This window comes from Sorex fumeus, unplaced genomic scaffold (assembly GCF_029834395.1).
Source record: "Sorex fumeus unplaced genomic scaffold, SorFum_2.1 ptg000122l, whole genome shotgun sequence".
In the NCBI taxonomy this organism is placed as follows: domain Eukaryota; kingdom Metazoa; phylum Chordata; class Mammalia; order Eulipotyphla; family Soricidae; genus Sorex; species Sorex fumeus.
The window spans coordinates 62,089,057-62,105,902 of NW_026606179.1; the positions used below are offsets into that span (position 1 = coordinate 62,089,057).

The 16,846-nt window shown below is 65.1% G+C and overlaps 1 protein-coding gene across 1 annotated transcript in view; it reads left to right on the plus strand.

Annotated features, from left to right (window-relative positions):
* The window catches only part of ATP2C2 (ATPase secretory pathway Ca2+ transporting 2), a 31,381-nt gene that overhangs the window by 3,868 nt on the left and 10,667 nt on the right, over nt 1-16,846 (plus strand). The window contains exons 2-11 of the mRNA XM_056136148.1: nt 1,675-1,785; nt 3,643-3,759; nt 5,672-5,761; nt 6,637-6,672; nt 6,759-6,820; nt 7,082-7,190; nt 10,400-10,549; nt 10,636-10,704; nt 11,186-11,261; nt 13,124-13,190. Coding sequence (XP_055992123.1) covers nt 1,675-1,785; nt 3,643-3,759; nt 5,672-5,761; nt 6,637-6,672; nt 6,759-6,820; nt 7,082-7,190; nt 10,400-10,549; nt 10,636-10,704; nt 11,186-11,261; nt 13,124-13,190 — 887 coding nt within the window. The remainder of the gene's footprint in view (nt 1-1,674; nt 1,786-3,642; nt 3,760-5,671; nt 5,762-6,636; nt 6,673-6,758; nt 6,821-7,081; nt 7,191-10,399; nt 10,550-10,635; nt 10,705-11,185; nt 11,262-13,123; nt 13,191-16,846) is intronic.

The following is a 16,846-nucleotide window of genomic DNA, read 5'->3' on the forward strand; positions in this document are numbered from 1 at the left end:
CTGAGGGGTCGCCCCACTGACAGAGATGGGCACTGGGCCCCGCCAGGTCCCACAGCCTTAGTCCCCCAACAGTGTGCCCAGAGGCCCTGGTCAAAGGGGCCGGCAGGGGCACAAGGGATCTCTCAGGGGAGAGTGTGAGCAGGGGAAGGGCAGGAGGGTGTGAGCAGGGGTGAGGTGGGAGAGTGTGAGCAGGGGTGAGGGGGAAGAGTGTGAGCAGGGGTGAGGGGGAGAGTGTGAGCAGGGGTGGGGCAGGAGGGTGTGAGCAGGAGTGAGGTGGGAGAGTGTGAGCAGGGGTGAGGGGGAAGAGTGTGAGCAGGGGTGAGGGGGAGAGTGTGAGCAGGGGTGGGGCAGGAGGGTGTGAGCAGGGTAGGGGAGAGAGTGAGCAGGGGTGAGGGGGAGAATGTGATCAGGGGAAGGGCAGGAGGGCATGAGCAGGGGTGAGGGGGGAGAGTGTGAGCAAGGGTGAGGCAGAAGGGTGGGTGTGAGCAGGGGTGGGGCAGGAGGGTGTGAGCAGGGGTGAGGGGGGAGAGTGTGAGCAGGGGTGAGGGGGAGAGCGTGAGCAGGGGTGGGGCAGGAGGGTGTGAGCAGGGTAGGGGAGAGTGTGAGCAGGGGTGAGGGGGAGAATGTGAGCAGGGGAAGGACAGGAGGGTGTGAGCAGGGGTGAGGGGGAGAGTGTGAGCAGGGGTGAGGCAGAAGGGTGGGTGTGAGCAGGGGTGGGGCAGGAGTATGTGAGCAGGGGCGAAGTAGGAGAGTGTGAGCAGGGGAAGGGCAGGAGGGCGTGAGCAGGGGTGAGGGGGGAGAGTGTGAGCAGGGGTGAGGGGGAAGAGTGTGAGCAGGGGTGGGGCAGGAGTATGTGAGCAGGGGCGAAGTAGGAGAGTGTGAGCAGGGGTGGTCAGGGAGGGTGTGAGCAGGGGTGGGGCAGGGGAGCTGGGGGAGGGCAGGAGCCTGAGGGGAGCAGGGACTGGCAGGCTCAGCAGTCGGGGAGGAGGAAGGGGCCTCCCTCTGAGGCCCCTTCCTCCTTCCCAGAACCTCGGGAGGGAAAGATCCTTATCACAGGCAGGACTGAGCACCAGGAAGGAGGGTGCCAGAGACGCCCGCTTCCCGGTTCTACCTCTCCCCTGCTGTCCCGCATCCCCGTGCTGATCCCCCCCTCTGCGGTGCGGACCCCCACACTCCCAGGCAGTTCCGGCGCCCCTTACTGGAGACCTCCCTTTGCAAAACGGCTGGAGGAATAGGCTGTAGTACCAGGGGCCGCCAGCGGGGGCGCTCTGCAGCACTGAGCCCCCTTTTCGGGCACCGCCAAGACCCAGGGCTCAGGGTTCGGGCCTGGGGAGCGGGCGGACAGCCTGGCTCTGGCAGCTCCGTGCTCCGAGCCCGATGCATCAGCTCTCAGAGTCATAGCCCAGGCCTGTGGGCCCCTTGCCCGCCTGGGGAGGGTGGAAGGAGGCAGGACGTGACACGTGCCTGGGAGTGTGGCGAGTGTGGGGTGCCGGTGTCACCCGTACAGAGTTGGAACCCAGCTGTGGAAGGACCCGCTGGGCACTAACCAGGTGGCCCTCTCCTCGGGGAAGAGGGGCGCAGGGAGTGGTGGGGCCGCGGGCTCTGTGCACCCCCGTGGAGAGGGGCTGCCGGCCCCCATGTGCTGCGTGATGACCCGTCCCGCTTGCCTTGCAGATCGGGGACCAATGTGAGCTGAAGGCCGTGGAGAGGGAGAGGCTGGTGGTGGGCCTGGCCCCCCGGGAGGCGAGCAAGTGCCAGCGAGAGGACTTGGCCAAAGCACTCTGCGTGAGCACCACCTTCGCGCCGGGGCCGCTGTCTCCGGGTCTGGAAGCCAAAGCTGGGGGGGGGGAGCTGAGGGTGTGGGGGAGAAGAGACCCCCCTCCTAGACGCCCTGCGGCCTTGGCGCACTGGAGCAGGGAAGGACTGAGCCCCAGCCGCTCCCCTCCCGCCTCCCCAGAGGTCCTCCAGGGAAACTCCTGCCCCACCCCCAGAGCCAGGCCCGGCCAAGACACCCCCCTGCCCCCGGCCCCCTGTACACGCCTCTAAGGCTGAAGCACTCGGTCTGCTTCTAATCATCTTCACTCAGGAGACGGAGCAAACTCTAGTGTGTGCTCAGCCCCGCACTTGGACCCCACAAAAGCTCTTTCATCAAGGGCCGCCGCCTCCTTGAAGCTCTTCTGCTGAGAGTCTCGGACGGACGCTGGTTCCGGCCTGGCCGGCCCTGCCCTTAGCAGAGGGAAGAACATGACTGTTCCTTTCCCCTTACTGGACATGAGCGTGGGCGTCTCTTTCTCGTTCAAGAATCTAGCTACTCGGGGCGGGGAGATAGCTCAAAGGTCTGAGCACTGGGCCAGGAGTAGCCCCACACGCCCCGGGGGCTGCTGTTGCCTTTGAGAGACAGTTTAGACTCAGGTGGAGCGATGGCGGGGCAGGCAGGCCCCTGTCTCAGCATCCCGCCCCGGGTTCATTCAGCCGGTCCCTGGAACCAAACATGGTCTCCAGGCCACGGGAATGACCCCCGAGGGCCATGCACTGTCCTTTCATGCGCCTTTCCGAGGTCCCCACTGTGGGACCCCAGGCACTATGTCCATGATGAGACACTGGCCAGGAGCTCGGGCCTGGATGCTTCAGCACAGCATGACCTGCCCCGTCCAGGGCCTGCTCGCCCTGCGAAAGGGAAGCCCTGCCCCGCACTCCACCCAGGCAGGAGCCCCCCCGCACCCCACCCTGCTCAGGGTCCTACTCTGGACCCCATCTGGGTAGCTGAGCCCTGACGGGCTGCTTCAGCCCTGGCCGCTGGGGGAGCGGGGGCGCTCCCATGGCCCTCAGCGGGAGGGCAGATGCCTGGGACCTGCTGGGCGCGTGCTCTGCCTGTGGAACCTTCCAGGCCTCTCAAAGGCCTCTCCCATAGCCGCATCACGGTGTGCTCCCGACGCCTTTTTCAAATGAAAATGTTTGGGGTCTGAAGCGGTCGTACCGCGGGGAGGGCATTTCCCCAGCATGCGGTTGACCTGGGGTCCATCCCCAGCGTCCCATATGGCCCCCCGAGCACTGCTCGCAGTGTTCCCTAAGTGCTCCCTGAGCATCGCCAGGGGTGGCAGCAAAACAAAAACAAACACAAAGAAATTGGTTTCGGAGTTTTAGTTTTGGGGCCACACCCGCCGTGCTGGGGCTGACTCCGGACGCTGCACGCGGCGACCACTCCCAGGGGGCTCAGGGGACCTGAGGTGGCGGGTGTGGGGATCAAGCCGGGGTCTGTGAGCATCGCCAGGCCTCAGCCCCTGCGCTGTCTCCCCAGCTCAAGGCCGGCTTGCTTAGAAAAAGAGGAAAGGCACGGCCCTGAGTCCCCGGAGTCCGTGCTCCCCTTGCTGTGCTCACCTCTCCGTGCTCCCCACATTGTGCTCCCCGCGGTGCTCCCTGGCCTGCTTCCTGGCTATGTTCTCCTGCAGGCAGGGCAGAGCAGCTCTTGGGCAGGTGGGGGGAGGGCAGGGCGCTCAGGTCTCCGCGCTTCTCCCCGCTGCCTGGGGGTCTCTGAGGAAACTCCCCCTCTGCCGCAGGGCTGTTTGTCACCACTGGCTGCCGTGACCCGCCCCCCTGGTCCTCCTGGGCCGAGGCTGACCGCGGTCTTCACCTGCCTCCCAGGTGGACCTCCAGGCGGGGCTGTCCGAGTTCTCGGTGGTCCAGCGCAGGAAAGCCCACGGCTGGAACGAGTTCGTGGCCGACCACGCGGAGCCCGTGTGGAGGAAATACCTGGACCAGGTGCGTGCGCAGGGCGGGGCGGCCGCTCTCCCAATATTGACCCAGGTGTCCCGGCCGCGCCCGGGCGTGGACCCCGACACCGGCCCGCGGTGGGCGGAGGACCTGGGCGGCATCGCTGCCCCCGACACGTGGGAAGCGGGAGCCCTCCCGCACCTGGCCCGACCCGCGGCCCGCACCTGGCCGGCATGAGTGCAGGGGCGCGGGTCCCCTACTGAGGCAGGGCTGGGCCCGTGGTGCCCGGCCTGGCCCTCCCTGCTGCCAGCCGCAGCTCAGAAGCCCCCCCCCCCATCCTTGGACCGCGGCGGGGGTCTCCTCCGGCCCTTTGCACCCGGCTGGTTCCTGGAGGTCTTGATTGGCCAATCAGAGCTCCGGGCGGCAGCAGCCCGCCCACTCCGGGCGCACCTGCCTTTGGCTGCGGGCGGCCCAGAAGCTTCTGGGAATGCCCGCGAGGTGGGAGTTCCTGGGAGCTGGAGTCCGGGGAAGGCGGCGGCCCTCCGCCCCGGGGGACCCCTCCTCCCGCAGGGCGCCTGCCACCTGCACCCGCTCTCCTCTCGTAGCTCACCTCGCTCTGGAGGGCCGGGGCTGCACCCCTCCTGTCCTGGCCCGCACCGGGCACCCCTCCTCCCGGCTCGCCGACCCTCAGCACGCGCACCCGCCCGGGGCCCCTGCCCCATGACCCCTCAGCACCCACACCCGCCCCCCGCGACCCCTGCCCGCATTGTGGCGGTCGGAGGCTGAGCCTGTTCTCACCTCTTGGCCTCCGTCTTCCCATGCAGACCCAGGACAGGCCTGAGGGGTCCTGTGTTTTGCGGGAGGCAGGCTTGGTGCCAGGGTGAGAGGGGGTGGGCAGGAGAGGCCCTGCGGGCGTATGAGCAGCGGGCACAGACCCCCCAATGCACGGTGCCCTGCTCCGATCCCCCTGGGTGAGGCTGGCCTCGGTCTTCACCTGCCTCCCGGGTGGGTCATTCTCCAACCTTCCTGCCCAGCGTTGCTCACTGACCCCTTGGGGGGGGGGATGCCCCTGGCAGTGCTCAGGGCTGACTCTTGGCTTTGCGCTGAGGGTTCACTGCAGCGGTTTGGGGAGCAAATGAGGTGCTGGGGCTCAAGCCCAGGTCAGCCACGAGGGGCCCGCCAGCCCTCCCTCCCCCCACCCTGCCTGCAGGCACCCAGGGATGGTCAGTGACCCAGGACTGTTTCTGTGCGTCTGTGTGGAGCCTGGGAATGGGCGGAAGGAGGCGGAAGTCGGGTGCAGAAGTCTTCACGCTGCTCGTCAAAGGGCGACCAGAGCCCGGACACCCACTGCCCACTGCCCTTTGTGCCATGCCCAGGGACAAACAGCGCCTGGGCGGGTGGGAGGCTGGGGGCAGGGGGTCCCCGAGGGCTGTTCGGGAAGCTGGGGGGGGGGGCGCACTTTTAGGAAGGGCCTGCAGATGCCATGTTGCGAGGTCCGAGCTGGCAGGCTGCAGCAATGGTGCTGGGAATGGGGCCCAGCGAGCCTCTCCTGGCCCACAGCTCAGCTGACATGAAGCTCCCGCCCGCACTGATCTTGGGCCGTGCTCTCAGTGCAGTGCTCGCCCGGCCCTGTCAAAGACACGAGGGCAGAAGGCGAAGACAAGCAAGGGTCCCGGGAGCGTCTGGAAGCTCTCAGGAGGGCTGCAGGGCGCCCCCAGGCAGGGACAGGCTGTTGCCAGTGACACAGAGATTGGGGGCAGGTGTGGTAGAGGGGCCCGTCCTTGCCAGGGCTGCAGGCCGCAGTGGGCAGAGAGCAGCCCTGCTCGGGGCATCGTGAGGGCTGGGCTGCCAGGAGCCGGGCGTGGGAGCGGCCGGTGTCTTGGCAGCGACATGGGGGGTGGGGGGGCTCAGGCAGGGGGCCAGGGCCGAGAGGGCAGCCGGGCACGCTCCTGCCTTCCAGTTTAAGAACCCGCTGATCCTGCTGCTGCTGGCTTCGGCCCTGGTGAGCGTGCTCACGGAAGAGTACGAGGACGCCGTCAGCATCGCCATGGTGAGAGCTGGCCTGGGGAGCCAGGCACACACCCACAACAGACGCACACCCACAGCCAGACGCACACACACAGTGAGATGCAAACCCAGAGCAGATGCAAACCCAGAGCAGATGCAAACCCATAGCCAGACACACACCCACAGCCAGACGCACACACACAGCCAGACGCAAACCCACAACCAGACGCAAACCCACAACAGATGCACACCCACAGCCAGACGCAAACCCATAGCGAGATGCAAACCCACGGCCCTGGAGAGGGGTGTGAGGAGGGTCACCTGCCATCCCTGGCTGGACCCCCACGGGGCTGCACCCTCATGCCCCCAGGGTGGGTGTGTCTGGATGCCCCTCGCCCAGACCCCATGGGGTCTCCTGCCTCCCGTGTGTGATACTGAGGGTCTTCACCCAACCCCAGACCTTCCCATATGACCTTGTTGGGGCCCGGGGAGGTGGACGAGGCTGGGGCATGTGCTTTCTGTGCGGGAGACCAGGTTCCATCGTGCCCCGGAGCACTGCCATGTAGGCTACCTTCCCCCCCCCCCCATACTCTCCTGAGACGGTGCCACGCACCAGGCCTGGGTGCAGTCTCCAGGCCCACAGGGTCCCCTGATGCTCGAGACCCCAACTCGCAGGCTGGGCTGGCTGCTTCCAGGACAGTAGAACAGGGATGGCATGTTGTGGCGTGAAAAGGCAGCTCAGGGGCACGATGGCCACCCTGCAGGATCCACAGAACATTCTAGAAGGCTTCCCCACACACAGTGGCGGGCCCGGGGCTGGGTTTTCTGCTCTCTGGGACGAGGCTGCTCTTCCCTGCACCCCTGCACAGCACACTCAGTTCATGTGCTGAGCCCTGACGCCCCCGCCGTCCCCTCTAGGCCGTGCTGATCGTGGTCACCGTAGCCTTCGTCCAGGTGCGTATTTGTCGCCCCGAGGTCCCCAACTCAGGTGAGGGCAGCCCAGCGGGTCTCACCCTCAGTGTTTGGTGTGGTTCCGGCAGGAGTACAGGTCGGAGAAGTCTCTCGAGGAGCTGACGAAGCTGGTGCCTCCCGAATGCAATTGGTAAGCTGGACACACATGCACGCGCACACATCACACACACGCATGTGGGCACACGCCAAACACATGCACACACGTATGCATGCACACCTGCACCCTCAGTGCATATACATGCCTGCATGCACAAATGCACATGCACACACGTCACACACACAGGCTAGGCCCGGGTTCCCCAGCAACCTCACACCTCCCCAAGTGCCGGGGCTGAGGGGGCGTCTTGCCCCTGAAGCCAGTGGTCCCAGAGGGCACCCATTTCCGATGCAGCATCAGAGACGGGAAACTCCAGCACGTGCTGGCTCGAGACCTGGTCCCCGGAGACGTCGTGTCCCTGGCCATCGGAGACCGCGTCCCTGCCGACATCCGGCTCACCGAGGTGAGTGTCCCTGCCTGGCGGGGGGCCGCGCACAGGGTGGCTGGCGACCAGCTCTCCCCCCCTCTCCCTGCTGCCCTTCCTCTCCTCCTCCTCCTCCCTCTCGTCTCTGTCTTCCCTCTCTCCTGCGTCTCTCCCCAGGGCTCCACAATCAGGGCCGACTCCTGGCCCTACGCTCACTCCTGGTGGGGCTCAGGGCAGGGGAGTGAACAGTTAGACCACATGCAAGACGGTCTCTGCAGCTCCCTCCCCTCTCTCTGCCTCTCTCCCTCCCTCCCGCTCCCTCCTCTCTCTCTGTCTCTGTCTCTCTTTCTCCCTCTCTCTCCCTCTATCCCGCTTCCTCGTCTCTCTCCCTCTGTCTCTGTCTCTCTTCTGTCTCTGTCTCTCTCCCTCCCACACACACCCCCCAAGTGACGGAGCAAGCCGTGAGCACAGCCATATTCCACCAGTGACCCTCATTTCTGCACGAACTTGCGTGATTTCCTAGCTGAAGCAACCACCATGGCAAACTGAGCCCAGTGGGGTGGGGAAGCGGGGAGAGGTGCTTCAGGGGACGCAGGCCAGGCCTGAGGCTCAGAGGATGGGGGCAGAAGTCAGTCCGTCAAGGCTTCCCAGAAACGCTCCCCGGCCTGGGTGCCCAGCTCCAGCCCTGCCTGGGCAGACTCCCTGCCCTCCGCCCTCCTAAGCTCCCCGCCTCACCCCTCACAGAGGCACAACCTCTAGATACGCCTCCCTCAGGAGTAACTGGCTCCTCCTCCGCTGTGGGGGTCCCAGCTCCAGAGTGGAGCCTGGATGCGGGCAGTCAGTGGCCCTGAGTCCACTGTGGCCCTGGGGCTCCCCTTCATGCACCCTGTGACCCGGGGGCCTCCAATCCCTCAGCTCTGGCAGAGGTGCCACCTTTCCCAGACCCGCTCCTGACCTGCTGTGGGGTCTGCTCTCCGGGATCTGCTCTGTCAGGGATCTGCTCTCCAGGGGATCTGCTCTCTGGGACATCTGTTCTCTGGGCATCTGCATTCCGGGGATCTCTCTCTGGGGGATCTTCTCTGTTGGAGATTGGCTCTCCAGGGATCTGCTCTTTTGGGGGATCTGCTCTCCAGGGATCTGATCTCTGGGGATCTGCTCTCCAGGGATCTACTCTGTTGGGTATCTGTTCTCTGGGGATCTGCTCTGTTGGGGATCAGATCTATTGGGGATCTGCTCTATTGGGGAATCTGCTGTCAGGGGATCCGCTCTGTTTGGGGATCTGCTCTCCAGGGATCTGTTCTCTGGGGATCTGCTCTCGGGGATCTACTCTGTTGGGGATCTGTTCCTGGGGATCTGATCTGTTGGGGATCTGCTCTCCAGGAGATCTGCTCAGTCGGGGATCTACTCTCTGGGGGATCTGCTCTCCTGGGGATCTGCCCTGTCAGGGGAGAGCCGCGTTTCCCCTCACTGCTCCTGGCGCGCAGCCTGAGGCAGCTTCAGAAGGCGGCTCTGAGGGTCTCTCCGGCTTCCCACTGCTTTGGAACCATGTTTGGGCCAAACCCCTCCTCCTGCCCCTGGTGTCCTTCTCCCCACTTCCCTCAGCTGCCCCAGAGGGCGGAGGGGAGGATTTGCTTGCAGTAAGCCTGGGGGTGGTTAGCTCCGCGCACAATCAGCGGCTTTGTTCATTCAGGGGATGGTTCGGCGATTAGGGCCCGGCTGGGGGACTTAGAGACTCAGAAAAGCTCCGGAAAGGAGGCTCAGGGAAGGCTTTGGATAAATCCTCGCACACACTCACACTCTCACCTGCACTCACACACACATTCACTCCTGGTACACATACACATGCACACTCACATTCTCACACTCACACATTCACACACACTTGCACACACACTCACATATGCATGTTCACACACACACATGCACATTCACTTTCACACATTCACACACGCACGCACACACGCACCCTGGTTCCTCCCTGTGAGAATGCCCCCACCCCCTGCCACCCCCGCTGCCCTCAGAGAAGTCACGGGACTCGGAGGCCAGCACCTCAGCTGGAGCAGCGCCCCACTCCTCTCACTTCACAGAGGGCGCAGCCCCCGTCTCGGTGCAGTGGGCAGGGGCAGGGCCGAGGTGCCCGCGTGCCGTGTACCGGCGTGGCGGAACAGCGCGGGAACCTGCAGACGGGGCTCAGAGGCGAGGGCGCAGGCTCAGCCTCGGCACGGAAACAGAATTTTATTTATTTTTTTTGCTTTTTGGGTCACACCCGGCGATGCTCAGGGGTTACTCCTGGCTTTGCACTGAGGAATCACTCCTGGCGGTGCTCGGGGGACCCTATGGGATGCTGGGAATCGAACCCGGGTCAGCCGCGTGCGAGGCAAACACCCTACCCGCTGTGCTATCGCTCCAGCCCCACAGACACAGAATTGGGGGGAGACTGGCCCTTTCCTTTAAACTCACAAAGTAGCTTCAGCCCTAAACGGCAGCGGCCCTCGGGTGCCCTCAGAGTTGGGCTGAAGTGTCAAGTGTGTCTCCCATGCACAGCCCCTGCCCCACCCCTCCTGCCCCTGTGTTCTGAGGGCGGCGTCCTGGCTCTGCCATGCCCCCCCCATTAAAGTTCCGGCCCTCACTGAGTGCTCCCAAGTGCGGGGAACTCTCGCGCCCGTGGTTCAGCACCCGGGACAGCGCCCACCACTACCCACTCAGGATCAGACAGAGCTTTGCAGCCCCCTCCGGCCCCCTGCCCTCCCAGCGCGTCTCTCCCTGGGGCCAGGGAGCAGCTCGGCAGCTTACACTCAGCCAAGAGGGGTCAAAGAGAGAGCGCAGTGGGTAGGGTACTGCCTGGGGCACAGTTCACCTGGGCTCAACCCCCAGCACCTCACAGGGTGCCCCGAGTCCACCAGGAGTGATTCTGAGCACAGAGCCAGAAGAAAGCCCTGGGTACAGCTAGGTGTAAGTGAAACATGAAAAACACACACACCCAAACCAGCAACCCTCAGCCAGCCTCCAGCCCCCTCCCAGGACTGACCCATTATTTTTACTACATTGTACCTGGGGGAGGCCACACCCTGCTCTGCTCAGGGGTCACTCCTGGAGCCAAGACCCACTTGAGGCCTTCCCTGTGTGTGGTCCCTGGAGGCACCTCCCCCACCCCTGACACTCCCCTGGGGTGGGTGGGCCTTGATGGCATCCCGTTGCCAGGCAACATGGCAGTACCCAATCCGTCGGGCTCCCCCTCGGCTCCCCAGGTCACGGACCTCCTGGTGGACGAGTCCAGCTTTACGGGGGAAGCTGAGCCCTGCGGGAAGACAGACGCCCCGCTGCCGGGCGAGGGGGCCCTTAGCAGCCTGAACAACATCGTCTTCATGGGGACCCTGGTGCAGTGCGGGAAGGGGCAGGTAAGATGGCCAGGCTGGCTGGGCTGGACCCCCCGCCCACCCCCCCGCCTGCGGTCACCCGGCTGCCTCACCGTCTCTCCTGCCAGGGGGTCGTGATTGGCACCGGGGAGAAGTCTCAGTTCGGAGAAGTGTTCAAGATGATGCAGGCTGAAGAGGTGGGTGCCCGGGGTCCCTGCTTGCCCACAAGCTGGGGTTGGGGTTCTTCTAGATCTTTCCGGGCTGGCGGTACCAGCGCCCTGGTGCGAGGCCCCTGGGGGCCTGGGAATGTGCATGCAAACGTTTTGTTTCCGAACTTACGCAGGAATTGTTTTGTATTTTTGGGTAACACCTGGCGATGCTCAGGGGTTACTCCTGGCTCAGGAATCACTCCTGGTGGAGCTCAGGGACCATATGGGATGCCGGGAATCGAACCCGGTTGGCCACAAGCAAGGCAAATGTCCTCCCCGCCATGCTATCACTCCAGCCCTCATGGGAATTCTTGGTTCAGCTCGCACCCAGAGCACGTGGGAAAATCTTGAGCCGGAGGACAGTGAATTCTCACATGCGTGTCCCCTGTAACTGTCACTCGCTCAAGTATGAGCAAGGCGGGCGACCCCGGGGCTCTGCGGGCCTGTCCTCACCCCGTTCTTCTTTCAGACCCCCAAGACCCCCCTACAGAAGAGCATGGACAAACTGGGGAAGCAGCTCACGCTCTTCTCGTTCGGCATCATCGGTGCGTGCAGGGGAGAGGCCGGGTGGGAACCCGGGCGAGGCTGGGCGAAGTGGGTCACAGTGGCCCCTTCCCGGTGACTGGTTCTTGATTGGTCGTAAGGAGTCACATGACCCAGCTGCAAAGGACACTGGGAAATGTAGTTCGGTGATACACCCGGCCGCATGTCAGCTGCTTGGCCTTTTGGCGGTCTGTGTCAGGGGCTAAAGCCCCTTAGTGCTGGCCACACACCAGCCAGTGCCCTCCTGGTGCTGCAGACGTAAACTGAGGTCTCCCCTCGGCGTGGCAGGGCCTCCACGTGCCCCCCCCCCCCCCCTGTCTGCAGCCGTGGCTTCACGCTGTGCCTTCACCCAAGCCTCAGGGGTCCGGGAGCAGACCAGCAAACCACTGGCCAGGGCACGCAGGAGGCAGACGGCACCTTGGGTCAGGCAGGCGGCGGGGCAGGGAGAGTTCTCCCGTGCCAGCCACCAGGCCGTGAACTGTTTAGTGTGCCAGGCAGATCAGACCCAGGGTTAGGAGCTGGCATCCCTCCGGAGAGTCAGACACAGCCTCTCCTCGTTGAGGGGCGGCAGGAGAACAGGAGACACCAGAACACACGTGCCATGGGAAGGTCACAGTCAGTCTTGCTAGAGAGGGCTGAGAAGCTCCCAGGAGGAGGCGACATTAACATGGGTTTTTCAGGAGGGGTTTTTCAGGATGTGTAGGAGTCTCCCTGAGGAGGGGGCGGGGATTCCTCTCCAGCCTTCCAGCTTGGCAGAGCTAGCGAGCAGTTCCAGTGCTGTGCCCTGGCACCCAGGGCCATGCCGGGCACAGACAGCTGTCCCTTTCCTCCCTGCCACCCCTTCCCACATCCAATTCCTCATCTGCTTTCCGAATGCCCGCTCCGGCAGCGTGCCCTGACCCAGTTCGCTTGCCCACGAGGGTCACTGCTGCTCTCTTCCCTTGGTCTTTTTGTCTTATGGGTCACACCCCAAGGTGCTCAGCACCGACTCCAGGCTCTGTGCTCAGGGATCACTCCGAACTGTACTTGGGGACCATCCACAGTGCCGAGTATCGAATGCTGTGTGTAGGACAAGTGCCTGAGCCCTGTGTTCTCTCCCGCACCCCAACTCTGCCCTGCCCCGGAGCCAGGAGGGGGGCTCGCCCCCACCCCCACATCCCCTCTGCCACAGTGAACCCTGGCCTTTCAGCCCCTTCCCGGGGAAACTCTGAAGCATCGTGGGGGGCGGTGGCCAAGACCACGGGAGTCGTGCACAGCAGCCGGAGGGCACCGCCAACCTCTGCCAGTCTTGGGGTTGCCTGACAGCCGGGCAGCTCTGCAGCCGCAGGGGCCCATGTGGTCCACCGCCTGAGCCGTTGCTGGTTAGAGCAGTGGCCGGAACCGTGGGATCCAGGTCCCCCTCTCGCCTGCCGCAGCTCTGCATGGCCCGTGGGCAGAGGCATGTTACCTGCCAGTAGCCAGGCTTCGGACTCAAGAGAAGGGCCTGGAGGGAGTCTCGGGGTGCGTTGTGTGCTCTGCAGGCCCACAACCCGGCTTTCATCCCGGCACCCCGAGTCTCACCAGGAGTGAATCTTTTTTTTTTCTTTTTGGGTCACACCCGGCAATGCACAGAGGTTCCTCCTGGCTCTGCACTCAGGAGCTACTCCTGGTGGTGCTCAGGGGACCCTATGGATGCTGGGACTCGAACCCGGGTCGGCTGTGTGCAAGGCAAATGCCCTCCCCGCTGTGCTATCTCTCCAGCCCCCCGGGAGTGAGCACAGAGCCAGGAGTCAGCCCTGAGCACCACCACATGTAGCCCAGAAACAAACCCCAAAACCAAACCCCGGGAAGAATGTGTCACTGCGCTCACGGCGTCTCTCCCCAGGGCTCATCGTGCTTGTCGGCTGGCTGCAGGGGAAGCCGCTGCTCAGTATGTTCACGGTCGGGGTCAGGTAAGGGCCGGGACCCTCCCGCGGGGGCCTGGGGAGGAGGCCCAGGGGGTGAGGATCCCAGTGTCACAGACTGCAGAGGCCTGGGGTGCGTCTGCGGGCCCAACCCTGCTGGGCCCCCCTGTGGAGACGGGGGACGGCTGGAGGGACACGGTGTGTATGCTGGGGGGGCTGTGTGTCCACCTCCTGCCCCCACCCCGTCACTAGCGCGAGACCCCCCAGCCCTCCTCGTTTCAGGGGTGACGGGAGGACGAGAGGCGTCACTGAGCCCCACAGCAGGGGCAGTCCTAGGAGCCACGTGGCTTTGAGACCAGTGGCCACTCAGGGGGGTCTGAGCAGTGTCCACCCTGGGGCCTGGCGCTGAGCGGTGGCGCAGCTGGTACATGACCACCTCAGTGGCAGGTGAGGGGACGGAGCCCCGGGCTCACAGGGAAGGGCCAGTGAGCTGCAGGACGTGGCGGTCTGCTCAGCCCCAGGGTGATGTGATGGCCTGGCCTGGGACCCCTGGACGGTGGCCCCTTGCCATGACATGTGATACTAACGTCCGTCCACTCACATCGGCGCATGGCCCCCACACGTCAGACCCAGATGCATGCAAATGCCACTGCCCAGAGGCAGGAGAGAGCCAGACATGAGTCACCTGGCAGGCGGGGATGCCAGGGATGTGGCACAGAGACACGAGACAGCCTGGCTGCCCTCGGGGCATCTGCCAAGAGCAAGAAGTCAGGCAGGGTGGCCACGTGGCCCATGGGAGGGCCGCAGGGGCAGTGGGGACGCACCTCACAGCCTCGGCTGGACAGATGCTGTCACGGCCACAAGCCCCCACAGGGCCACGAGCCCCCACGCATGGCCACAAGCCCCTCACACAGCCACAAGCCCCCACACACGGCCACAAGCCCCCACACACGGCCACAAGCCCCCACACGGCCGCAAGGCCCCATGCACAGGCAGCCACAGTCAGAGGCGGGAGAAAGGACCTGCAGCTCGGGGGAGGGCAGAAAGCCGAGCCGGACGCGGGCACCAGGACACCCGCACGAAGCCGCCAGCCCACCCGGCAGACAGCCCCAGCCGCTGCAGTAAAGGGGGGCTCCTCCCGGGGAGCAGGGCGGGTTCCGGCGACCACAGCCGCCTCCAGCAGGCCCGAGAACGCGGGGAGCGGGAGTGCGTGTGCTGAGTGGGTGGCGGAGTTGATGCTGTGGGAACACGTGCGAGTGAGTGCACGGCCGCACATGTTCCAGTCAACTCTAAGTGTGTATTAGTGCACGTGTGTGCCCATTTCTGTGCACGTGTGTGCACGTAAAAGTGTACACAGCACATGCGTGTGCATATATGTGCCCGTGTCTTGTATGCGGGTGCCTTGTGTGAATGTGTGTGCACGTGTGTGTTTCCATGCCCGTGTGCATGTGAGCATAGGCGTGTAAATGTGTGTTGCGTGTTGTGCGTGTGCATGCATGTGTGTGTCCGTGCAACTCCCTGGCCTTGAGGACAGGCAAGGGCAGGGTTGGAGCTGGACACGGCGGCCCCCTAACCCCAGACTAGCCTCAAACCCGCCCAGTCCCCAGAGCCGGCCTGAACACTGACAGGCCGTGTCCCCCTGTGACCCGGGCAGGGGGCGCACGGTGGCCCGGTTCTCCCCAGCCTCCGGGAGCACCAAAACCAGCCCACAGGGTGCCTGGCCTCGAGGAGGGGCAGGACCCCAGCCCCCCCACCCCCAGTTCACCCTCCGACTGGCCGTCACGGGGCTGCTTGTGTCTCTCTCCACGCTGAGTTGGGGGCTCACAGCTGCAGAAACCCCACCGCCCAGCTCACAGGCCGCCATGGGGACCTCACCTAGCTATTGAGGCCACAGACCACCAGGGGGCCTGAGTTCCGGGGCCAGCAGGGGGCGCTGCAGAGCAAGTGCAGAGAAGGTTCCAGAGTCTTCCAGAACCCAAGGGGTGCGGGATGGGAGGGGAGCAGTGTGGCCCCTCCTTTAGCTCAGGGCGGCGGAGATGGGCACGTGAGGTCCCTGGAGAGAGGAGCGCAGCGCCCCCCACGCACGAAGCCTCGGAGCCCCCAGGAAGCTGGCAGTGCCTGTCTGCACAGGGGCCAGGCAGGGCTGAAGCCCAGTGGCCGGAGGGGGTCCTGAGACCTGAGGGTCCGGGAGAGTCCATCTGGCACACTGGTGTCCTCCCCACGAGTGGAGAGTGCTACCTGCTCCTCAGGGCACCCCGAACTGGGCCTCAGCCGCAGCAGAGCCCCCGAGAAGGGCACGGGGGGTGCCCGGAGGTTGGGGTAGCAGCAGGGACAAGCCAAGAGCCTGTTTCCAGCGAGCGACCAGGGCCCCTGCGCCCCGACCCCAGCCCAGCCCCGGGAGGCGGGCGAGCGGGAGGTGTGCTCCACTCGGGGCCCGGAGCTTTCTGTGCTCCCTTACTGAGCCGTGCAAGGGGACAGGCTCCAAGACCAGCACTGGGAATCGTCCTCCAAGGGCGAGCGCGGCCCCCGGAGCGTCAGGTGTTGGGCTGTCTGGGTGTGCCCGCCCGCCCTTTCTAATCTTTATTAGTGCGCAGCTTAAGTTCTTTACGGCTGTGAAAACATCCCAGGGGTGGCAGCTCACTCACCTCCGCCCTCCTGTGGGGTGGGGACCCTCTGCAAATGTTTGCCCAGCGAGCTGGCCAGGCGCAGGCTTGCGAAACTCGCCGCTGAATGGCCCATTGTCCCAGGTGACAGCCGCCCTCATACGCTGCATGTCTCTGATCCCAAGACCAGAGCTTTCTCCCGTTTTCATTCTTGGTGTTTGGGCCCCGGTGCAGGGCCCGGGCTGGGTGGTGCTGGCGTTGGTACCCCAGCACCGGGCGCTGCACGCAGGCTGGTTCTCCCCTGCGCTCGGCCCTTCTGCCCCCGAGTCTGAAAGCCGTGCAGGGTGGGCGGGAGTGGCACCTCTCTCCCTGGGCGGGCCACCCGCGGGGCCAGGCCCTCAGGCTGTCTGGGGATGGCCCCGGGGTGGGCAGGAGCTGGCTGGGGCCAGGCCTCACTGTTGCCAATCTCTACACAGTGCAGGCGGGCATGAAAGCCCACAGCTGCTGCCCGTGCCCACGCCTGGCTCCCCCCACAGCACCCAACGTGCCCCCGACCGTCCTCCGACTAGGCCACCTCCCTGTCAGCACGCGGGCCAGGCCAGGGTGGGGAGGGGGTTCGAGGAAGAAAGGGTCCTCCGGTGTTTCCTCAGGCACAGCGCCCACAGGAAGGCCGTCGCGGGAAGGCCAGCAGGGCGCAGAGTGGGCGGACGTGCCGGTCACACCAAGCAGGGCTGCCACAGGGCTGCTCCTGCCTTGTCTGGCCCCGGAAGCATCTGCACCAAGAGAAACTGGGGTTCGGGCCTGGGGGCTGTGCAGGAGGGAAGGCCCTCGCCTCATGTGCCGCCGACCCAGTTTGATCCCGGGACCCATGGGGTCCCACCAGCCACCGCCAGGAGGGATCGGGACAAACAGAGCCAGCGGTCAGCCCTGAGCACCGCCAGGTGACCCCAAGCCACACAGCCACGCTCAGGACGGAGGCCCCCAGGGTCCCTGCGGGGGTGTGTAGGCGTGGCTTGGTCTGGCCCTGCTAGAGCAGAGACTGCCCAGCTGCACGGGCGGGTCCCCCACTTGCCGCTCTGCTCATGTGCACGTGGCCATGGG